We start from the raw sequence: 24835 nt of genomic DNA, 5'->3' as shown, positions 1-24835 counted from the left end.
CTCACAGGTGCCCGGGCCCCCCCTTCTTCTCACTGGACATCTCTGTGCAGAGGCCCCTGGCCCCAAGGTCACGCCAAGCTCACCCGCCAGCACCGCCGGTCTGAAAAGTGGCTCATCTCTAGGCAGGTTGGGCCAGGCGCCTCCCTCCCTCCTCTCATGGAGAGTGACCACGGCAGACTCTCCTGGCCATGGAGTCCGGCTGGCACCTGAGGAGTGGCTGGAAGACCGGAGGCAGCCACCTCTCCATGGGACATGAAGCTCCCGTGAGTCACCACTCACAATGACCACCACAGAGGTTGCCCCATGTGGCCTTCCTGCCCCCCAGCCGCCGCCCCGACAGTGTTCACCACCAAGTAAGCATTTCCTCCAGGACCCACATCACAAGTGGCTTCCGGTCCACCGCGCAGGCTGCCCGGTGTCCGGGGATGGGCACATGCTGCCTAGCACTGCTGAATGTCTGGGTGTCACATGTTCGTGGACTGGAATGACTTGGCCCAAACCTCTGTTCCTGGGTGACGACTCTGACCCACAGAAGCCCATGTGCAGTGAGCCCCTGAGTCAGTGCCCTGGTTGCTAAGCAACTGAGCCACAGCCAATCCTAGGCTGAGGTGCCAGATGATGCCCAATAAGCACCCGCAGTCTGCAGCCATCAGGTGACCTCCCTGCATTTCCTGCCGCTGGTTATAGGAGCAGGTCCCCACCTTGCTTGGGGACATTGGGACCACTCTTCTGCAGGGCTGCAGGGTTCTCAGACCTTGTCTTACTCAAGTCAACTTTGTTTAATTGAACTGGTCTCCATTCTTTCTACTCACATTTTCAAACAAACTGGTCCAATATTTTATGGATTGCACCTTTGAAGGCATGATTTAAAAGACTATCATGTTTAAAAGGTCAGTTATTTTCCTCATCTAAGTACATATAAAAGCATTCAAAATTTTGATCCACATGGAAAACATGTGTATAAACTGAATAAATAGACTTTATCCTAAAGATTAGCCAGTTGCCCCAATTCTATTTACACTATGATCGATCTCTTCTCTACTTAACTTAAAAACTGTCTTTATGCACTGGGGCTCAGACAGAAGAGGAGCAACCTAAAGATGCATTTAAACAGAGGGGATTCAGAGTCAGGGACTAGGAACAAGGACAAGGGCAGAGGAGCATCCGGGGCTGGTGTGGGGACAGGGAGCCAGGAGTGGGCTCCCCACTGGGGGCTGCAGGGTTTAGGCCGGGCAGACTCTGGAATTACTGAAGGGGTCACCTGGTCAGCTTCAGAGACCACCTGCTCACAGGCAAGCATCTGGTCAGGTTGGTGCTGGAACTCATAGGGATGCCAGGCTGAGCCAGAGCTGACGGAGGTCCACGGCCACTCGCAGAGGTGCCACCTCACCAGAAGCAGGAAGAGGGCCTGTCCCCCTCCCAGCCCTCCAGCTGTCAGTGGGCAAAGGAGTCAGGAAATGTGGTCTGTGGGGCCCCTGAGTTGGTACAACGCCCCTCCCCATCTCCGGTCCATCTTGAAATGCCTTCCAGTTCCTGGGTGGTCATCCTTCCAGGTTAGAGTGCAGGGCCTTGGTCTCAGCTCCACCCTGGACCTGGGCTGCTCATCAGCCTCCCTGAGCCTCTCTGATGCCCTCACACGATGGGAAGCAAGAAAGCAGCCGAGTTCTCAGATGGCAAACTCCTGCACAGGACCAGCCACCTCGCACCCCTCGGCTGCTTTCTCTCCTCCGCCTTGTGCGGAAGGCGGACCTGGCTCATCTGCCTTTTTAGCCTCAGGGTGGAGATGGGCTGACTCTCCAGTGAATGGATGGAGGGAGGGCCTGGTGGAGCAGCCGGGAGGAGGCTGGCCTCCATCATCAACCCTCTTTGTCACGTGTGCTGCCTCCTGTGGATGCTGCCTGCCCAGGGTCCTGTGCATGGACACATAGCTCCTCCCTCCTGAGCCCAGTGCGCTGAGCCATCGCCAACGACTCCGCCCCGAGACGTGTGGTTGTCAGCCCATGTTTTCCAGTGGAGAGTGGGACTCTTCTGAGCCACACTCCCTCAGGTCACCATTTCACAGCTCTGGCTGCATGGTGGCTTTGCAAAATATAGACTTTTGGTCTCATGGACCAAAATAACGACTTAGGGCACAGGGGCAGCCTGGGTGTTTGGTCTTAAAATTTTTTTTCCCCAGCTGAGTCAAATGTGGGCCACAGTGGAGAGCACTGCTGAGGTGAAGCCCCTAGGACCTGAGCTGACCACACCTGGGGTTTAGTAAGGGATGAGAGAAAAATGGGGTGCCCCAGGGGAATGAGGGAAAGCCCATTCAGCCGACCCCCCACATGTACATACACACAGACACGCCATGCACACACCCAGACACGCCATGCACACACAGACACACCACGCACACACCCAGACACACCATGCACACACAGACACACCATGCACACACCCAGACACACCATGCACACACAGACACACCATGCACACACCCAGACACACCATGCACACACAGACACACCATGCACACACCCAGACACACCATGCACACACAGACACGCCATGCACACAGGCATGCACACACACACCCAGACACTCCATGCACAAACAGACACACCATGCACACATAGACACACCATGCACACACATAGACATGCTATGCACACAGAGACACACCATGCACAGATACACCATGCACACACACAAATATGCCAGAGACATGCACACATAGACACACCATGCACACACATAGACATGCTATGCACACAGAGACACACCATGCACAGAGACACACCATGCACACACACAGACATGCCATGTACACCCACAGACATGCCATGCACAGAGACACTCCACACACACAGATATGCCATACATACAGAGACACACCATGCACACACAGATACACTATGCACACAGACACGCCATGCACACACAGAGACATGCCATGCACACACAGAGACACGCCATGCACACACAAAGACACACCATGCACACCCATGCACACACAGACACACATGCACACACAGACACTGCAAATGCTCACAGTCACACACATGGGCACAGTAATGGCTCTTAGAAGCCTTGCTAAGCGCCACAGTGAGGCTCTGAAATGCATAAGCGGCAGAGTTGTTTCTGGAAAATCCAATAAACCTCCCCTAAAAGAACCCAGAATGCCTCTTCTACTCACATCTGCCCAGAACTGGGTCACATCCCAAGAGCCGGGGATGCTTTTCCGCCAGTGGCATAACAGATGCTCTGACTGCAGGGAACACGGGCGCTCGCACGTGCTTCTGGGGATGCTCCGGCCCCCTCACAGGGCAGCCTGCAGTGGGGCGGCCCTGCCCAGCTGCAGGGAGTGCAGCAGGGGTGACCTGGGGAGGAGCGGCCAGAGGCCAAGCAGTCCCACCACAGGCCTGGTGACCTGCAGGACAGAGGAGGAGGCCTAGACAGTGTCAGGGCGAGAGGGCGAACCTGGGAGGTGAGCAAGGGCCGGAGGTGGTAGGCTGCAGACTGCCAGCCCCCAGGCCCCACGTGGGGCCAGGGCAGCCCTCTCTGGGGGGACTCCAGCGTAGCCACCTGCCCAGCCTGGCCTTCCAGGCAGCTCCAGCTGGTGCCTGGCCACTCACACTGCACCAGTAGGGCTGGCTTTGACCCTCAGGCCAGACCTTCGTCCTAGGAGGGACCAAGCCCGACTCACTCAGGTGAGATCTTTGGGTGCACAAAGCCAGTGCTCCTGGGCAGGTGTCCACAGCCCCAGTCCTCTCTGGGTGGCACCTAACAGGGAGAGGGGCCTTGAGGAATCTTGTGCTGTCCCCCAGAGCAGATCGGTGCTGCTCCGACTGGCCAGAGGCGGGTCGTGCTCACATGGACCACTAGACGAAATCAGGGGCTGCGGAGCGAGTGGGAAGGTTCGCCAGGTGTCATCAGGAGAGCAGAGGGTGGGAAGCACAGGTGCGTTCTGAGGCTGAGACTGTGCTGCTGTTTCCAACTGCAGAGAAGAGCCGTTTTTTCTAATAAGTAGCAAGACCACCCAGAGCGCCCTGACCTGGGGGCCCTGGGGGCCCTGACAGTGCCGGCAAGCGCTTCCTGCTGCAGACAGGGCGGAGCCGCCCAGAGCGGGCATCCCTCACATGAGCTTCCGGCAGGTTCCTTTATGGATGAGAGACAGCACAGAGGCGAGTGTCACAGGGCGCTCCTGGCTCTCGAGCACGAGTCAAGTCCCCGAGCCCTCAACAGCAGGAAGGTAGAGGAGATCTAGTTAAACGGGGAAACAACGCCCTTATCTTCATAAAAATGGCCCTCTGCCGACTCCAGGGACTAGTGCTTCGAGTGTGAGCCATCCTCAGAGGTCGGTCTGTAAGGACTCGCTCTCTCCACACACAGACCTGAGGCAGAGGCACCCTGCCCCACCCGCCCCACCTGCCCCACGACAGTGTGAGGATAAGGGGGAAGCACAGTGCGAGATCCAAAGTCTGTGCCCTGGAGAGGCCCAAACAGGCAACTGAGCTGCGGGCAGTGGCCACCAAGCCTCGGCTGGCCGTGGGTGGGGCCTAGTAGCTCCTGGGAGGGGTCTCAGAGGGAGCCTTTGGTCATTGGGTGTGGCTCAGCTCAGCAGGCCCTGACCCACCCCAGCCAGGTCTGGGGCTGACTCCCGAGCTCTGTCTGGTGAGCAGTGGTTGGTTCTGATTCAGGCAGAGGGGCACCTGGCACCCAGGTACCCTCCTGGACTGCAGCTGCACCCACAGGGCTTCGCAGTCACCCACCTCTGCTGGGGTCACAGCTGCCACCCTGTGGTTCTCCACATGCTGGCTACGCGTGTGCCAGTGAAGGCTGGCTGAGCCGACCGACGTGACGGCACAAAAAACCACCCGGACTTGTACACGTCACAGCCAACAGTGAGGCAGGAAACGTCAGAAGGAACGCGTACCTCGGTGTCATTTACCACATGCCCAAAACACCCAGCGCCTCGAACACGTGCTGAGAAACGACCTTCTGTGCTGAAAACGTGGTGTCAAATAGGACTCGACCAAAGGGGAGAAGAAGGCCCATCCAGGGGTCCAGACTCCTACGCCCCAGCGGCCTGCGGACTCCCTGCAGCCCCACCTGCAGGTCACAGAGCAGAAACAGACAAGGCATCCAGACTTTGTGCAGACGGCAAAGAACCAGGACAACTGGGACTGTTCTGAAGACCAAGCACAGGCACAGCACAGCCGTGTCTCGCCCTGAGGGGTCCAGGCTGCTGCTGGCACCAGCACCAGGACAAAGGGTCACCAAGCAAGTGTCTGCAAACAGCCAGCAGTCACTGCAGCTGCCTGGTGAGCCTCTGCTGTACTCGGTAGGAGTGGCGGCCGCGCTGTCTCCTGGGGCAGCTGGAGCTGGCCACGCTCTCTGGCCTTGGTGGCAGCGGTGGCTGCTCTCAGGGCTGGCAGCTAGTTTGCCCTCCTCGTGGTGACAATGGAGGCAAAGGGTTGAGCAGAGAAATGGGAGGACGGGGCTCAGGCCTGGCCCAGGCCCCCTTGGTCCCGGCTGAGCTGGGCAGGCCTGCAGCCACACAGCCAGGGGCTCCGTGCTGGGCAGGGTGAGGAACAGGCCCACAGTGCAGTCTCATCAGAGCCACACACGCGTCCATCTTGCAGGACAGTGAGCTACAGTGCCATGCCCTAGGGGAGTCCTTTAAAAACAAATAAATAAACAAATGGTGCCTGAGCAATTTCATATCCAGCCAGAAGAAAGCCTCGACCCCACCACGTCACGCAGACAAGTCAGTGCCAGGTGGGATTTGGATACACCAAAGACAGAGGATGGAGCTCCTGGAATAAGACCCCAGAAACTGTCTCTGTGGCCGTGGCGGCACCAAGGATTTTCTCCAGGGAACACTCAAGAGAAAAGCTGCCACATCCTTCCCAGGCCCCGTCCTCAGAGCATCCTGCCGTGGAGGAACGCCCTCATTCCTTCAGCCATTTCCTCAGCCTGCACAAGCAGGTTGCCAGATTTTTTCACTATTATTAGCAGGGCTCAAGTCACACCCTGAACGTGTGCCTGTCTCTGCATATTTTTCCTTGAGATAATTCCTGAAAGCAGGACCGCTATCAGCATCTTCCAGGCCTTGATACCTGCTGCCCAGTCCCTTGCAGATGGTGTCCTACTCCACCATCTTCCAGAAGGTTCTGAGCCATCTCTTTCTTCACTCCAACTAACCACGTGGGAAGGAGCACTGTTGTAGAGAAACTTAACACACCTCTGCTTTAATCTGTGCACCGTGGAGTAATCCTTCCTATGCTTCTGCCACAGGGATACTGGCAGTTTGCTGAGTGAGTCCACAGAATCCTGGGAGGTGGTGGTTGAGTTGCAAAAGCAGGTCAAGACCAATCAGTGGGCGGTGAACTTGGGTGACAGGTGCCTGGAGAGTAGGGGTGCACAGAGCCATTGCAGGGTAGGTGCATTTCTTACTGTAGGCCATTCTAAAACTGGTGGTCAGTCTTTCAAAACCCAGCAGTGTGAGTACTCTGATCTAGAAATCCAAGTGTGGAGCAGACAGACAGACAGACACCACTGAGACCTGAGCAGGGAGACCAGACCTAGGCAGCAGGGCTGGTGAGGAAGGAGGTAGAGAGTGTCTGATGCATGCACAGGCTGAGGCCGGCCTCTGGGAGGAGGCCCAGACGCCTGCCCTGTCCAGGGAGAATCCAAATACCCAAAGCCCAGCTATTCCCAAAGCTCCTCACAGGATGATATTCCCATTGCTACAAGCACAGAAGCTTCGAGGCATGTACCACAGTGTCACAAGGTCCTCAGCGGACTGGCCAGAGACTCTTTTTTTAAATTCAAGACATTAGCACAAAGCTCTGTGGACACAGAGCCACTGGGACTTCGTAAACAAAAACACTGAACAAAGAACAATGGCACACAGTAATGAGCCAGAGAGAATGGCCTTCAGGACACTCCAGAGTCCTGCCAACTGGAGGCAGAGTGTTCCTGAGCAAGCAGGTCCAGGCAGAGGGCGTCCAGGCTGCCCCTCTGCTGGCCACACGGCTGTCGCTGAGGGCTCCACACCACCCCCCCAGGCCCCCTCTCTCCCTACCTGCCTCCTGGAGACTCCTACTCCACCCCCGAGGCCCTGTGCTCTCTGAGGAGCAGCAGACATACCTCAGCTGCCCACCAGAGACCTTGGCTAGCTGTCAGTCTCCCGGTGACCAGACTTCCTGCTCAGTAGAGGGCAGGCTCAGCCATCAGCTTGGGAGCCAATCTGCTTGTGTGCCCACCCTCACATTCACGCTGAGCTCTGGCGCACCCTGGCCTTCCCGTGGTCCACTGCTGCGGTCCATCACGGCCACACCCTTGGCCAGGGCACAGGGAGCTCAGAGCAGGCCACTGCTGGCTTTGTTCCTTGGCCCCTGCCACGGTCCTGGTGGTGGTTTTAAACAGCTGTCTGCGTACCAGCAGGCAGTCCTCCACATCCCGGGCGTCCTCCTCGCAGCGTGGACTGGAAATACTCAAAGCAAACGCGGCATCTGTCCCCACAAGCAGACCTTCCCTTGTCACTGTTTCCTAAACAAAGCAGGGTGGCGACTCTCTACGCAGCGTTTCTGTGGGACTAAGCCCTGAAGTCGTCCAGAGATCTTAGACTCACAGGAGGCTGTGCACAGGCCCCGGGAAAATACTGCACCATCTGATGGGAGGGACGGGACCCTGCGGCTCAGGGTACCCAAGGGGTCCTGGAGCCACTCCCTCAGATACCACAGGAGGACCGTGTTTTCATCTGCCAACAACGCACTTTTGTTCTTGATCCATGGAAGCGAGTCAGATCCCATCCAGTGTCCACAGCCTTCGGAAGCTGCTTGTGCCTGGAGCTCGCCCAAGCTCCCTGCCCACACAGGACCCAGCAGTCTCTTTCTAGGGGATGGCTTTCCTTGTCCCAGAATGGCGTCAATAGTAACCTTCCCTCTCCCAGGTGTCCGGCTCCAGGCGACGATTGTGATTCCCTCGCCCACCTGCCTAGCGCTGCTGGCCTCTCCACGACCTGCCTCTGAGGCTGCTCCAGCCTGGCCTTCCTGACTGCCTCCTGCCTTCCACCCCACACCAACCCCACCTGGAGACATCCGTCCCGGGCTCGAACTCAGGGTCTCAGCTCAGGGCCGGTCTTCGGGACCGCAGTGCGGTGCAGGGTGCCCGCTGGCTGTGACTTCCCCTTGGCTGATTCCCGAGTCCCCCCCACAGGACCATCAGCCCCCACGCCAGCACTCGGCCAGCATTCCTGGGTGGGTGCTCAGGAGGAGCCTCCCTGGGCAGCCCTGCAGGGCAGCACAGCACTCTCCACCCCTCACACGGCCTCCACGGGCTTCCTGACACGCAGGTCTGCTCCCAACGGGCACCTTGTCCAGTGTCAGAAGTGTCCCTGAGCCAGGGCACATCCTGCTGCAGGGTGGTGCTGGGCAGGAGAGCGGCCAGGGCCCCAGGAGGGCAGGCAGCAGGGGCCTTTCAGGGCTGGAGCATCGTCGTCTGTCTCTCTTCTGCTTTGGAGCAGCTGCCCCTGGCTGCTGTAAGACAGCTAAGCCTGCCGCGCAGGGTTCCCAGGGAGAGTGCCCTGAGCCCCGCCCCCTGTCCAGCTGCCTCCCTCTCAGCAGGTGGGTGTCTTCCTGGAGCTGGTCCCATGAGGCCAGCTCCTGGAGAGGAGTCCTGGCCTTTTGCTCTGTTTGGGGTTTTGCGGTACGGGGGACTGAACCAGCGTGCTTTACCTCGGAGCTACATCCCCGGAGCTTTCCTTTTTTACTTTTGAGGCAGGCCCTCACTAAGTTCAGTTGCTGGCCTCAAACTCGTGCTCCTCCTTCCTCAGCCTCCGAATAGCTGGGGCTACAGGTGTGCACCATCCCACCCTGCCAAATTCACATTTTCTATGCCCTCTCTGGCCTTGACTTCAGCAAATATTCTACAGACCAAGACTCGGCCATATTTAGAGGTGAGTAGGCAGTGCCAGTTTCAAGTGAGGTGAGAACAGGGCAGATCTGTGAATGCTTCCTGCAGCCTCGTTTCTAACTGCAACAGGAAGCTGCAGCTTCTCAGGAGAGTCCCCAGGCCAACTCAGCCCCACAGCTCTCACCTGCAGAAGGGACTGTGGCGGGAGGAGGAACAGGGCTCTGGAAAAGACACCGGGACAGGTCAGGTGCGGGCAGCATTTGCTGAGGGACAGTGGCCCCAAGGCCATGGGAGCAGGCACACCACTGGCTCACCGTGCCAGCCCTTCTAGTGTAGGCGCGCAGCCCCGGCCCCAGCCTCCCTCCCTTCCTCCTCAGCACCGCCTGTGCTGGGAGCTGCTCCTGTCCTATTTCGCAGGGGGAGCTGATGGCAGGAGGGCTTGGACGAGGACAAGGCTGGCAAGCTTCCCAGTGAGGGGTCAGCTGGTGACTGTGGCAGGCGTGTGGGGTTTGCCCCCAGAACACAGGAAGGCCAGGTCCCCTCAGGACTTCGCTTGTGAACACTGGGTCCAAATTCCACATCGTCATCAGGAACAGGACTCAAGTTTTGCTGCCGCCAGGAGGACAGTACGAGGAGGCCGGGTGACAGAATGCCCTGCACGGTGACCGCATGTCCTCCAAGAGCAATACTTTTGCCAGCAGGAAGAAAGGGACAGAGAATTACAGCCTGGGGCAGGACGCCAGCCCCGAAGTCCAGGGCCTCCGACCTCCGGGAGTCACCCTGCCCTGAGCTGTCCACCCTAGTCTGAGGTCACCTTTTCTCTCCAGATCGTTTTTCTGCTTTCTCCTTCCCAGGAACTCACCTGCCCTTCCTAGTGGCTCCTGAGGGGAGGTGCAGGCAGGAGGAGAGGGCAGAGGTCATGCCAGAGATGGAAGGAGGTGGGGGCCAGGGGCCTGGCACTGAGCAGGCCCCTCACGCTCTCCCCCAGAGGCCACCCCCAGCCTCCAGCACAAGCTCAGTCCCTCTCTAAACCTTCCCTGTAGGTTCCGAGGACCTCGGAGCCTAAATGTCCAGACTGGAGGTTGCCGTGCCTCCCACCCAGGGTCTGCTGGGCTCCACACCCCTGCTCAGCCTGTTCAGCTCCTCCCCACCAAGCCAAGGTCCCCTTTCTCCCTGTCCTCCCAGAGGGGCCACCTCAGCCCAGTCTGTGGAACTCAAGTCCACTGTGGAGCTCGGTGGACAGTCGGCGTCACTTCCAGGGATGGGCTGTTGAAAGCCCCGATGCCCCATGTGGGAGGCTGTCCACCAGGTGAGCATCCTCCCCTCCGTGGGGCCATCTCCGTGGTGCCTCTGCCCACAGAACCCTCTGGCCACTTTCCACTCCCCTCCGGAGACCTGTCTGTCCTGAGTCCCCTGGGGAACCCCTGGGGGCCTGTGGGACTGGGGGTGGGCACCCCTGCGGAGACCCGACTGGCCCCCCAGGCCAGCCTCGGGGCTCTGGGGCTGGCGGAAGGGAGGGAGGGGCCGGCTGGGGGGCCCACCTTGCTCTTCTCCTGCTGCAGCTCGATCTGGATGTGGGTGAGCTTGGCGCGGAGCTCCTCGTTGGCGGCCTGTAGTGCAGCGAATGCCTCTGCCTTGTCCCCCTTGGCCCGGCTGCCCGCGCCCTTCTTGGACATGGTGAGGCTGGGTAGCCAGAGGGGCGCCCAGGGGCAGGTGCTCCGTCTGGGCTGGGTGTCCACGCTCCCAAGGGTGACTCCCTGGCGGCCGCTCCACTACATTGTCTCCTCACCTGGAGGGAAAGCACACCTGAGTGAGTGTAGCCAGATGCCCACGTGCAGCCGGGGCTCAGGAGGCTGGGGCAGGCTGTGCCCAGACCCCAGGGCACCTGGCCCTCCCTCCCGTCATGTCCCCAGTGGGCTCCATACCCAAGGCATAATGAGCACTCAGCGTTGCCCACTCTCCAGCTTTAGGAGGAGGAACCTGGCACCCAAGTTCAGACCCAGAATTTTGTACTGGTATGAGGCAGAGATGGCAGAGGTGGGCAAACCAGGCCTTCTTAGGTGGCAGAGTGGAAGGCCGCGGCTCCAGCCCCCTCCCAGGACCCCAGAACTTTGCCCAGGAAACTTCCAAGATGATTGAGAGCAGGGTCCCGAAGGGGACGAGCACGTTGTTCAGAGCCCGTTACCGACACAGCCTCATGCCCACTGCTGCAGAGCTGAGAACGTGCTCCATGGGTAGGAGGGACACCTGCCTTTCAGAGGGAGGGACTCGTCACGTGACACAACAGGGATGAGCCCCAAGCACATGACACCCCGTGAGTAGAGCCAGTCACAAGAGGACCACCCAAAGCAGTCCACTTACATGGTGTCTGGCCAGTGAGACAGCAGGCAGAGTGGACACGGTGGGGCCAGGGAGAAAGCAAGGAGCCTCCCAGGGCAGGGACCGGGTGGGGGAGGAGAAGGTCTGAGATCTGATGCTCAGAGTGCGGAGGAGCGTCCGCCCCGAGCTGCGGGCTCCATAGTGCTCTGGATGGTGGGTCTTACGCTGCGTGGCTTTTACCACAGTTTAGAACATTGTTTTAAACATGGACCTTCCCCAGAGAGGGAGTGCACACTGCAGGCTTCAGGACTTGAATCTGGGGGGAGGACAGAAGGTGTGTTTCACTTTACAACTAAAGGTGAATACTCAGTGGTCCCTTCTGAGATGTAAGAATGGGCATAGCCATTGCTTTACAGAGGGACACTGGGCATTTGAAATGCTCTCCAGGGGTGGTACAAATGGCTTCACAATAACAGAGCTGGACACAGGGTCAACACAGGTGCATGGGTGTGCTTCTGCATGTGCTGGCATTGACTGTGACCCAGGGCCACCCATCAGCTCAGGATATGAAGGACATCTTGGCTGAGGATGGGACTCTAGCTGAAGAGCCCACAACCCAGACTCATGGCCAAGGCCATGATGACCCAGAAGAGTGCAGGCCCTAGTCTGTTGGAAGCGGCAGGAGCCACGCCTCTGGCTAAGATGAACACAGATCAGGCCACCTGAACAAGTAGGTGAGAGATGGAGGGATGGACATGAGACAGGCAGACGAGCAGGTGGGCAGGCAGATGGTGGGGGCTCTCTTCTCTCTCCACCTCTGACTACAGGTCCAGTGGCCCTGTATCTGCCTGGGACACGTAGCTCTCTGCCCTGTGGCCTCAGCTTTGGTAAAGCGTCACATGTCACCTGAGCCCCCTCAAAAGGTTGCCGTCAGCTCCAGAGCCTCGAACCCAGGCGGGAGGACTGGGTGACCCCAAGTTGGAGGGCTGGGTGAACCCGGGCGGGAGGGCTGGGTGACCCCAAGTTGGAGGGCTGGGTGAACCTGGGCGGGAGGGCTGGCTGAACCCAGGCAGGAGGGCTGGGTGACCCCAAGTTGGAGGGCTGGCTGAACCCAGGCGGGAGGGCTGGGTGACCCCAAGTTGGAGGGCTGGGTGACCCCAAGTTGGAGGGCTGGGTGAACCCAGGCAGGAGGGCTCACTGAACCCAGGAGGGAGGGCTGGGTGACCCCAAGTTGGAGGGCTGGCTGAACCCGGGCGGGAGGGCTGGGTGACCCCAAGTTGGAGGGCTGGGTGACCCCGGACGGGAGGGCTGGCTGACCCCAGCGGCCCACCCCTGTGTGTGAAAGGCAGAGGACACGAAGCCCGGAAGTGAGCCTAGAGCTGAGGGACGAGGCCCCAGGGGCACATGGGACAAGGGCAGATAGTGGCCAAGCGGACAGGCTAGCAGATGGGGCCTGCCACGCATGGTCCCTGAACTGTGATAAGCAACGCTTCGGTTCACAGGACCAGGGGGCCGAGGTGGGGGTCGGTCCTGTTACCAAATGGTGCTGAGCCAACAAGGAGAAACGACACACAGAAGTCACTTTCCAACAAGTTTCAGATAAAAATGTGGAAGTTAAAGCCACAAGAAAACACAGGTGGACACAAGCTGGGAAACAGCTGGCCTCCTGAGCCGGACAGGAAGCTCTGACTACAGAGGAGAGCTCTGGCGGCTGGCTCTATCAAGAACTCTGTCAGTGCGTGGCCATGAGGGTGGGAAGGAGGTCTCAGGGCCAGAGGAGCCCCCTGCAGAACAGATGTCTCAGAGAGCTCCCGTCAGAACATATGGAGAAGCAGGACAGCCCGAGGGAGGACGGCAGAAGCCTTGGACAGGCACTTCACAGGAGAGGGTGCCCAGGAGCACAGGACAGGGGCGGGCTCTGTGGGAAGGAGGGAGGGGCAGAGAGGTCCTCCATCCTGGGTCTGCCGGCCCCCTGCAGGGATGGTGGCCAGCGCCCGTCTCTGCGTGGCCTCGTGAGGCTTGGAAGATGGGCCCTAGCGAGTCCGCACTCTGGCTTCTCCTCACCTAGCCAGATCGCCGCAGCCAGCGGGCAGTGAGAGCCCGGGAGCAGCCAGGCTCCTGTGCCGAGCCTCCATCCAGAGCATCAGAGCTCTGCCCCTGAGGGCGACCAGTCCCGGGCAACGGCTCTGCGTCTCACTGTGTCATCCTGTCACCCATTCATAAGGCCCTTTATCTTGGAAAACCTCAGAATTAGTATTTTGCAAATTAATTTAGAGCGAAATGCTATAATGGTTGGTTCTGAGCATTCTGTCTTAGTAGATGTCCTTCCAAGAACTGTTGGCTCCTGATGCACAGGGGCGGGCAGGGTTCTGACAGTGAAAAGGGCCCAGGTAGGCCCAGGTGGGCACCGGGCTGGGTTCCACCAGCACAGGCAGCTGACGATGGCCCTGTCTGACTCTTGAGCTCTCGCTCTTGATACAGCTCTCTAGTATCTAGTACAAAGGGACCTACCCAGGGCCGCATCAGGAACACCCAAGGCGTGACATGCTTTCTCCCAGGGTGGGGCCCTGCGCACCAGCCTGGTGGAGGACAACAGGTGCTGGCCCGCTGCGGGCTGCGGCTGGCTCTGCGGAGGTAGCTTCCTAGTGCTCTGCATTCGAAAGGCAGGACTTATGTTATGCACAGCCCAGACAGACTGCTGAGGAGATGCGGCCAGCGGCTGACCGGGAGCTGCTTCCTGCTGGCCTCTGCAGGTGCCACCTGAGCTTCCTCCCATGGCGTGGGCTTACCCTCACAAACATTAGTACACAGAATTAAAGTTGATGAATCAGAACACATTGTTTAGCTAACAATGGAAAAGTACACTCAGAGTCACAAAGTACCCTAATTAGTGAGGTTTTGTAGAAAATCAACAATGTCATTACCAATAAAGCTTTTGCTCCCTGTCATGTGTTATCCATGGAAAAAAATCATTGAGTATTTTTTAAAATCTATGATTTCTTAGGAACAAAACTACACCATTGCAGCAGAAGAAACGGCAGGACTTTAGGGAAGAGCCAGGGCTGAGTTGGGAACCCCAGGGGATGCCCCTGGAGGTGTACAGAACAAGGAAGCCCTAGACCCTGTCAATAAGTCCCCTCACCTCATAGGAGGGATTCCGAAAAAGTGGTCAGGGCTAGAGACCTAGAGCGGGGTTTACCTTGACTTGCCCAGGGCCCAGCTAGAGCAGAGAGATGGCCCTGAACCCAGGACCTGTCCTTGGTGTTCAGAATGGCCTTCGGGTCACCCAGAGCAGGAAACAGGGCTTCTAAACCTGTTCCAAAGCCACAGGAGTCACACTGGGTGGCGCTGACCTAAGGCAAATGCACAGGAAATGGGGTAGGAGACGGGAGACAACCCCACCCAGGCATTCATGAAAATGAGCTCATATGCAAATAAAAATCATTTTTAACAAGGTGCCAACACCATTCACCAGGGAAAAGACAGTCTTTCCAACAAAACTGTGCTCAGGGAACCAGAAAGCATACGCAAAAGAATGAGGTGGGACCCTCGCCTCGAATCCTAGGCCAAAGCTAAGGGAAAAGAGCCCTAAACAGAAACCCAAACTACAGAACTCTTAGAAGAGAACAGGGCTGATCTTCAGATATTTCAGATTTGGCAATGATTTCTCAGGTGTCAAACAGAGGCAACAAAAGGGAAAGTAGATTGGACTACACACAATTCAAGACCTTCGTACATCCAACAGCACTAGGAACAGCACAAAGCAACACAGAATGAGGGAAATAAGTGAAAAATCCTATACCTGACAAGATGCAAAGAATTCCTAGAACTTAACAAGAAGGCAACCTGATTTTTAAAATGGCCAAAGGATTTGAATAGAAATTTCTCCAAAGACACAGAAGTGGCCAAAAAACTCATGAAAACTGGCTCAACACTAATTGTCAGAAAAGAGCAAACTCAAACCAGCATGAGCTACCTCCTCACGCCCATCAGGAGGCTACGGTCAGAACACCACCAGCTACCCGGCGCTGGCAAGGTGTGCAGGACAGGAGCCCTCTGCCTCAGACGGAGTGCAAGACCGTGCCGCTGCTGGGGAAAGCAGCGCAGAGCCGCCTCACAAGCGAAATCAGGACTTCCACATCATCCAGCAGCTCCCCCTGGGCACAGACCCGAAGGCACTTCCCAGGAGAGGGTTAGGATGAGCTGCTGCACACCCGCGCTCACAGGAGCGCCACTCAGGATGGCCCAGAAGAGGAGGCCACCCCAGGGTCCCCAGGCAGATGAAGGGAAAAGAACGTGGCAACCCCGCGGGTCAGAATGTCACTCAACTGTAAAAAGGAAGGGAATTGTGACGCGTGCCACAACACGGATGGCCCTTGAGGTCACTGAACCAAGGAAATGCGTCAGACATGAAAAGGAGACCCCCCCACCCCAGCGAGGGGCCTGCTGCAGCCCCCCTAGCCCAGAACCCAGAACACGTGTCCCAGAGGCTGCGGGGACGGGGAGATCCTTAATGAAGACGATTTTAGTTTGTACAAGGTGAAAACTGGAGATTGGTGCATGATAAAAGAGGATCGACCCAGCGCCACTGGAACGTGAGCTTACACATGGTAAAGGTGGTGGGATTTTGTGTGAATTGTCACCACAATGGCCAGGCCCAGTGGCACTCGCCTATAACTCACTCGGAGGCTGAGGCAGGAAGCTTGTGGATTCGAAGCCAGCCTCAGCAACTTATGCCCTCAGCAACTTGGCAAGGCTGTCTCAAAAGAAAAACAACTGGGGATGTGCTCAGTGGCAGAGCCCCCGGAGTACTCCCACCCCCAGTTCAAAAAAGGAGGAGGAGGAGGAGGAAAGGGAAAGCTGCCACAGTGACCCTTAAAAACCTGAGAAGTTGCACACACACACTCACATCTCCCTCCCAGACTCGGCCCAAGGAACCTTCATTGCTCTGCTGGCAACGGAGAAATACAGGAGATTAGTCCCAATGCCCATCTTCAGGAACAGGGGGCTTTTATAGAGGTGACTGGGAGAAAATGAGATCAGAGAAGAGAAGATCAGAGAGCAGGTGAGAGAAAGGAGATCAGGAAGGAGGAGGAGGTGAGGGGAGAGGAGATCAGGGAGGAGGAGGTGAGAGAAAAGAGATCAGGGAGGAGGAGGTGAGGGGAGAGGAGATCAGGGAGGAGGAGGTGAGGGGAGAGGAGATCAGGGAGGAGGAGGTGAGGGGAGAGGAGATCAGGGAGGAGGAGGTGAGAGAAAAGAGATCAGGGAGGAGGAGGTGAGGGGAGAGGAGATCAGGGAGGAGGAGGTGAGGGGAGAGGAGATCAGGGAGGAGGAGGTGAGAGAAAAGAGATCAGGGAGGAGGAGGTGAGGGGAGAGGAGATCAGGGAGGAGGAGGTGAGAGAAAAGAGATCAGGGAGGAGGAGGTGAGGGGAGAGGAGATCAGGGAGGAGGAGGTGAGGGGAGAGGAGATCTGGGAGGGGGAGGTGAGGGGAGAGGAGATCTGGGAGGGGGAGGTGAGGGGAGAGGAGATCTGGGAGGGGGAGGGGAGGGGAGAGGAGATCAGGGAGGAGGAGGTGAGAGAAAAGAGATCAGGGAGGAGGAGGTGAGGGGAGAGGAGATCAGGGAGGAGGAGGTGAGGGGAGAGGAGATCAGGGAGGAGGAGGTGAGAGAAAAGAGATCAGGGAGGAGGAGGTGAGGGGAGAGGAGATCAGGGAGGAGGAGGTGAGAGAAAAGAGATCAGGGAGGAGGAGGTGAGGGGAGAGGAGATCAGGGAGGAGGAGGTGAGGGGAGAGGAGATCGGGGAGGGGGAGGTGAGGGGAGAGGAGATCTGGGAGGGGGAGGTGAGGGGAGAGGAGATCTGGGAGGGGGAGGGGAGGGGAGAGGAGATCAGGGAGGAGGAGGTGAGGGGAGAGGAGATCTGGGAGGAGGAGGTGAGGGGAGAGGAGATCGGGGAGGTGAGGGGAGAGGAGATCGGGGAGGAGGAGGTGAGGGGAGAGGAGATCAGGGAGGAGGAGGTGAGGGGAGAGGAGATCGGGGAGGAGGAGGTGAGGGGAGAGGAGATCGGGGAGGAGGAGGTGAGGGGAGAGGAGATCAGGGAGGAGGTGAGGGAAAAGTTTCAAAGTCACAAGGATGTAGTCAAAGCATCAAGTGAACCCTGTTACAGTGTCACCCTCTGGCTCAGGTCTCACTTTCGCACCTGCTGGCAGGTGTGTTTGAATAAGCGTCTTTTAACCCTAAATACACAGAGAACAAACCGCCTGAGATCCAGTGTGATGACCAGGGTTGCTGGACCCTGCCAGCAGCCTATGGAGCAGAAGGACCCAGCACTGGAGGAAGGCGGTGGCCACACTCCCACCCCAGCCCATCCCGACGGCTGAGGAGCTCGGAGATGACCCTCTGACTCACTTTGAGGTAGAAAATGAACACAGGTTCCTCCCCACACCCAGGTGCTGCCCACAACGCACAAGGCCCTCTGCAGACAGGGCTGCGTTTCCTCCTCCCAGGCAGCTGGCCTCAGGCAGCTCCTTGAAGTCCCAGCTGCAGTGGGAGAGGGAAGGTGACCATGCAGGGGGAACCCTCATCAGCCCTGTGCATGCCCTGGCCACGGCCTGCCCCATGGACCCCAGTTCACCAGGGTCTACCCAGGTTGCCTGCCACCCATGTCACCGCGGCTCATATTCAGTCTCTGATGCCCAGCAAGAAATACAGGTCCAACAGCGACAGGAACTCGAGAAGATCTGACATGGAGGGAAGTGGCGTGATACAGGTCTGAGGGGAAGCAGCAAATTTTATTTCTAACAAAAAAATAATAATTTCTGCATTCTAAATAATGAAATTTATTATTAAATTGGGGGAGAACCCCTCACGAATAGGGAGATGACTGAAAAGGGCCGGATGGTCCTGGTCGCACTTCTGTGTATGAATGTAACATGGCAAGGGAAGAAAACTGAGGACTGGCTGGCTAACTGTGGGGTCTCCCTTCCCAGCGCCTTCCCACCGTAAAATTCTAAGTGGATTAAAGAGAATTAAGGGTGGAAAGAAGCCAATGCATTAAAACTCCTGGGAGAAATAAAAATGAGCATTTATCAAGTCCCTGGAGAGGATGGCTTAGAGAAGATAAAAGGAATTCACAAAAGGGGAGATCAGTGGATTCCACCCCACGGCAATGTCACGTGTTTACGCAGCTGTAGGTCAGTCAGCAGGCAGAGTGGCTAATAAAGGCTTCACTGTATCAAAAGGTGGTGCGATTTAACAACAGTAAGATCCACAGGTACCATAAGGTCCTTGCATAGCATCTGGATGGCCATTTTAAGAAAAAAGTTCTGCTTTCCTGCCCAAGGGCGTTTCTGAGGCAGGCTCTCCACTCCCTCAGGCCAACCCAACCCTTAACCTCTGCCTTAGGACCCACGGGGCTGGGATTCCTGAGTCTGCCCCATGAGAGTCCCAGAACCCAAGCCGTTTGGCCCACTTTCGGCTACAGAGATGGCCTTCATCTGTCAGCTCTGACAGACACCCCTCGTGTGGACCTCCGCCTGGCCTGTCTTCATTCTCTCGGTCCTCCCTTTCCCTTCAGGTACACTGTTGACATGACTTACAAAAGGGAAAAATAAAGGTGATTTCTGAAATTACAAGAAAAACCTCTCTGCTGAAGACGTAGATGGAATCCCTCTCGCGGCAAAAACAAGGACACGCCACATAAGCCACAGGACCACTTTTCCCGTGAACTCACAAAGTAGCTGAGTGTACCCAAGGGTGCTGCTCCTCGAGGGGCGGATGTGGGTGGCATGCAGATGGCCCTTGGGCCGGCACAGGAGAGGCTGAGAAGGAGGGAGTCGGCCATGCTTCTAACGAAGGCGTTCCCGATGTGCAGTCAGACCAAGTCCCTCCAGGAGCACCTGTGCTCACAAGGAAGAGCCTGAGGCACAGCAGGTCAGCAGCCCCTGGGGTGACACATCCCTTGGCTTCCCCAGCCAAGTCCCTGAGAAGGCCCGAGTGCTGACGGGCATGTGACGGTGCTGAGGGCTGATCCTCGCGGCACGTGAACTAACCCCCCAGGGAACACTGCAGACCTGCTGACCTGGCTAAGGTGAGAGAGACGAGCATACCGAGCATACCAAGCTCTGGCCAGGAGGGGGACAACTGGAGCACCTGCACCCCGCTGGCGGTGTGTAGAGAGCACAGCAGCCGCTTCGGAAAATGCTCGGTCAGTTTCCTAGAAAGCTAAAATACACCACCCAGTAACCCAGCCTCCGCGGTCACCACAGGACCCAGAAGCACCCGTGTGTGTGCCAACGTTCCCTGCAGCTGTGCTCATCCTCACAAAAAGCTAGCAGCAATGCCCAGAGCCACCAACCAGAGAATGCATGACAAACTTGGGCACAAGAAAGAGTACCAGTCATCAAAGAAGAGGGAGAGGAGAGGAGAACCAATCATTGATGCACTAATTGTGATGCGGGGAAAACAGATGTGTGTGAGTGTGTGTGTGTGTGTGTGTGTGTGTGTGTGTGTGTGATCTGTTTCTATGCAATCCTAGAGTATGGAAGCCAGTCGACGGTGGCTGCAGTGGCTCCTGTCACCTGGCCACGGTGGGCTGCAGGGGGAGCGGGCAGGAAGCATTACAGGAGGAATGGGACTAGAGGAACACTTGTGTCCAGCAGTCCAACTGCAGCGATGGTCTTGCAGTTGTGTCGCTAAGTGAGAACCCATGTCACCATTTAAAAAAAAAGAATTCAGCTGGGCACAGGGACAGACACCTGTGATCCCAGCAGTTTGGAGGCTGAGGCAGGAGAGTCACAAGAGCAGCCTCAGCAATTTGGAAACCCTAAGCCACTTAGTGAGACCCTGTCTCTAAAAAATGAAATGGGCTGGGGGTGGTGGCTCAGGGGTGAAACTCCCCTAGGTTGATCCCCAGAACCTCCCGCTATAAAGTCTGAAAGCCATAACTGACACCCTAAGCGGGCTGTCTTGGGTGTCGCTGTGGAGAAGGCCACCAGCGCAGTCTTTGGGAGAGCACTCAGACGCTGTGCGCCAAGTCCTCAGGTGGCTCCTGACTCAACCTGAGACTTCGTGCCAAGGACTCTGCCCCAGAGAGAAAACTCTACATGCTAGGAAGCTTGGTGCTCAGAGAGATTAAATGCCACATTACTATAATAATAAAAGCGGAAAACAACCCAACGACTTGTGAATTAGGACGTAAGCTGAAAGTGATTCTTCACAAGAATTTACTCTAAAGGGAAGTGAACATCTCAGAGCAGGAGAAAAGGCAGAGAACAAAACCAACTGATAGAACGACCCTAGCAATGCAAAATATTTAGAAAAACTGAAAAGGAACTACTCTAAAATTTCAACAATTTATTTATGGATATTGAAAGAATGTATTTTTTCTAGATTTTAAAACCTAGAAAAACACATTTTTCTTTCCAATTTTTTTTTCCATAGTGTGAATAGATTTCTTGTGTGGAAGGGAAAACAGATCTGAGGAGGACATTTTTAGAACCCTAAAGTCCACCAGAGCCCACGAGTGCCCAGAGAAGCCCCCAAGGGGCTGAGAGGCTGGAGAGTCAGGCCTGGGCAGATGGGTCTCATCAGAGCTGGGGTCAGGCCTTAGTTTCATCTCCTCCCTTCTGATATCAGAGCTTTGTTGCAAACCACAAGAGCCAGACACCTGCCAACTGTGCTCTTCCATGAACAGACGGACATACCAGCTGACACAACAGGCAGCAGGCCAGGCAACTGCGGCTAACGCTCAGAAGCCACATCTGGATGGACACAGGAGCCACGGGGCACCTCCCTGAGCTCCAGGGCTAGTCCATATCTTCACTCTTCCCAGTGAAGCTCGTGGCCATGAAGCTCAAGAGCCACGTGGGGCCGTCTGGTGAGTCCTGCATATAGGGGAGAAGCAGCCCAGGGTCCTTCCTGTGCTGAGTGCCCCTGTCCATCACCCCCTCTGTCATCAAGGTAACAGGGCCTCTCAGCTTACCATGAAGCACAGCACTGTGTCGACACAGAAACCGTGGGCAGAGCAGAGGTCAGGGTCCCTCACCACTGCCCAGGTGATTCCCTGCAGCCAACCACCTGAATGCGTGGTCACACAAAGCTCTCTGCAGGACGGAAGATGAGGCCTTCTTCAAAGTCAAAGAGATCCTGGGTCACCCAACCACTGGGCAAGGCACGTCTAGGGAACCAGCAGTTCAAAGGGATTTTAATCTCACTGCCAAAGGAAAATGCTGCCCGGGGTGGGGCCTGCCTCACCCAGGTTCAATGTCCCAGCCAGCCACAGGCCCCCACCTGACACCAGCCACCTGCCAAGCACGGAGGCAGCCCCTCTGTAGAGGGTCTTGCGCACTCAAGACCTTCCTGAGTGAAGGCCTTCCTCCTAGCTGGACCCACCCTGGGCACAGTGTTCCTTTCACTACACTTGGATTCCGGCCTCCCTCTGAGGCCAGGTTTCCTTGTGGCCAGTCCTTTGTGTGGCCAGTGTGGTTTCCATGATGCCGCTCCCTGAGCCCCTGGAAAGTGTGACTACCACAGAAGATTCTGGTGCGTTTCTTGAGCTGTTTGTCACAAGGTGCCGCAGGCCCTGATTCAGCACGGCAGGGCCATTCGGAGGGACACCAAAGCTGAGCAGACATGGCCCTGCCCACAGGGTGCCCCCCGCAAGCCAGGGCAGGGGCTCTGTTCTGAGGTCTGTCTGGTCTATGTCCAGGCACCGCTCACATGGCCCAGGGCTCAGCGTGGGGACCATGCTCTGAGAGAAGCGCTGGCCCAGGAGGCCTTTGGAACCCGGGCTTCTTCAGGGGACCTCTTCTGTGGCTGGGGCCTGGGCTTTTCCTCCCTGCACGCAGGACTGTTTCGGGACTGACTGGGAAACTGAGTCCCCACTGGCTTGTGTGTCTGGAAACCCAGGAGGCAAGGACAAAGAAGAAGATGGGCACTGTCCTGGAATCCCCAGCTCCCAGGAGCCCATGGTCAGGCCACCCAAGAACTTCCAGAGGACAACTACACCTATCTTAGAGTTCCAAAATAGGGGGGCTGAAGAATTGCTCACCTTCAGATTCCTGCACACAGGAACACCTCCGGCCGTGTGGGTGCGATCAGATGGGACCCTACGGGGGCCTCCCGAGGGCTGCCTGAACGGCAGTGGGAGCCGACCTGCCTCCTTAGATCAGCCTCAAACCAGGACAGTTGGGAGGAGGTCTGCCCACACACCCTCCACCACAGCTCAGCCCTAAGAAACGTTGTGCTTTCCGAGGTCCCTGGAGAAGCTCACCCACGGTTGGTCGTGCCATGCTGTGGTTAAAGCGGGGCCCTCCAAGGCGGACCCTCTGTCCTGACCTGCTTCCAGGCTCAAGGCAGCCCTTCGCTAGCCTCAGTGCAAACACTTCTGTCCACTGAGCACGCTCACAACCTTCAACCTGCTCCTGGTTTTGAAAGGGAAGGGTCTACCCGGTTTGCGACTTAATGAACTTAATGAACCACAGGCAAAAAGGCAGGGGCTGCCGGTGTCCACAGCCTGGGCGCATTTGCTGGCTTCCCAGCTGCTCTCAGTGAGTACCAGGAGAGAACCTGCTGTCGCCAGATCACCTGTGGGACCTGTCCACCACAATCCCACCTGCCCCAGGCAGCAGTGGACTTTTTTTGTACAACTGGAGAAACTGAGGCACACTAACAATGACGACTTCTCTCCAAGTGAGGGCACCCACTAATGAGCAGTTGTTTCTCCAAAACATTTGAGTTTCTCACATAAGAAGTGATGTCACTGGGCAAATCCTCTTCTTGATTAAGTTTTAAAGACAACATGCAATCGCAGGGCAGGCAGTGGCCGAGACCCTCAGCCATGAACTACACCTGTTCTGGAAAAGGAGAGCAAGCACGTCCACACTGTCACCCTCGGCAGGAGCAGTGAGCCGGCAGATGCTCCAGGTTATGCCAGAGCTCTCGGCTGCTGCACCCGTAGAATCTGGCCATCACCCGGCTGGGCAAAGTCACCAGCAAGATGCCTCCACCCACCACTGCCAGTGAGCAAGCCCTCACTTTGCATAGTGATAAACAGCCATGTTTTAAAGGGGACTCGCACTCTGAGAAGCAGGCCAGCCCGCCCCAAAGGCACGCCTGGCTGAGAGTGTGAAAGCTAATGCAGAGTGTCCTGAGAACGCACATTCCCCAGCTGTAACTCCCGGCACCTGGGTGAGCATGCAGAGTACAAAGGGAAACCAAGAGAAGGAAGCAGAAAGACCCCAGCCCAGACCCTTTGCAGTACGCAAAGCACAAGCACTCACGCTCTGCACCCTTGCGGGTTCTCTCTCCTCACCATTTCTCATCCTGACTGTGTGAGTCTTTCTCAGCTTGTCCAGACTCAGCGCGGCGTGTGCACATCAGCTCTGAGGCTTCTGTGACTCAGCAAAGCACTCAGCTTTTATTTTTCAGATGGAATTTACCACGCTGCGACTACACCCAGGGGGAGGGACCATTTCCCTCGCTCTAAACAGAGCCCTCAGCCAGGATGGCAGGAGCTCTCCTCAAAGGCAGCATCCAGAGCTGTGTTTGGTCCGGGGTGCACAGAGGATCATAGCCTGAAGGAACTGGCGGCTGCCACCAGGATCCTGACGCCCTTCTCACCCTGCAGATGAGGAGAGGCTGCACACATCTTCTGTGAAGAAGACAGTGAGTCACAGAGGCGGTGGCTGCAGGGTCCCAACCCGGCTTCCTGCAGCTGCCCGGCTGCTCAGCACAGCCTCTGGGCCGGAGAGCCCCTGAGGATTCTCTGTCGCTCTGGGGCAATGGCGGAAATGCCCTTCCAATAAGAAGGGTGCTTGCTCTTTCAAACATCCAGGAGACAGAGAAGATTCACCTCCACTGAACCCTGAAGAATGGAAATGTAGACAAGATCCAGACAGAAGAGGCCAGGACGGCAGGGCTTGTCCTGCCGAAGGAGCAGGTCCACGGGGCTGCAGGCAGCAGGGGCACTTGACCATCTGCCTGATTGGTCAGGGAGGCGGTCCAGGCCACCCTCACTGCACTGCCCATATTCTAACCACATGGGTGGTGCCGAGGGTGAGCAGGAGCCTCCAGCCGGGCGTGGAGGTGCAGCATCCCTGCCCTGCCCTGGCCGGGAGAGCTGGCCAGGAGGCCCCCGAGGAACACTCTGCTCCTACCTGCTCTGCCCCACGCACCAGCTCTGCCCCTCCCTGCACCACACCCCTTCCTCCCTCCCAGCCCTCTTCCAGTCTGGCCCAAGGTCATTTCCCCAAAGAGACCCAGCAAGCATCCTTCCAACAGGAGCCAGGGAAGACCAGGGGAGACCAGGGCAGGGAAGAAGCGAGGGGGTGGGAACCTGAGCTCCTGGCTGGTGTCTGATGAACCCTCATCAATCAGACCAATGACCAGGTCGCTCTCATGGAAACCACCACCACACCTCTCACAAGAGGCCCACGGCCACACAAGGACATCTGCAACTGACACCATCCTAAGTCCCCGCGGGTCCTGGCGAGTTTTTACTGTATATTTTGCAGGTGAGGAAACCAAGGCCCAGGCTGTGCCCACAATCCCACCACTGACTGGTGCTAAAGCCTGGACGGGGTGGCCCTGGCTCAAGATCCCAAGCAGCCCCAGCACT

The 24835-nt window shown here is 57.2% G+C and overlaps 1 protein-coding gene across 11 annotated transcripts in view; it reads right to left on the bottom strand.

Moving 5' to 3' along the window:
- Positions 1-24835, bottom strand: part of Jakmip3 (Janus kinase and microtubule interacting protein 3) — an 83699-nt gene that overhangs the window by 44670 nt on the left and 14194 nt on the right. For all 11 annotated transcript variants that reach the window (XM_058580756.1, XM_058580759.1, XM_058580758.1 and 8 more), the window contains exon 2: positions 10443-10690. In XM_058580756.1, the coding sequence (XP_058436739.1) occupies positions 10443-10577 (135 nt within the window). In that variant the 5' untranslated portion in view covers positions 10578-10690. The remainder of the gene's footprint in view (positions 1-10442; positions 10691-24835) is intronic.

The sequence above is a fragment of the Marmota monax genome, unplaced genomic scaffold (genome assembly GCF_021218885.2).
Source record: "Marmota monax isolate L192 unplaced genomic scaffold, Marmota_monax_Labrador192_F-V1.1 WCK01_AAM20220418_F8-fsc00076, whole genome shotgun sequence".
NCBI lineage: Eukaryota > Metazoa > Chordata > Mammalia > Rodentia > Sciuridae > Marmota > Marmota monax.
Note: the sequence above shows the minus strand (reverse complement) of the source record. Positions and strands in the feature narration are given on the sequence as shown.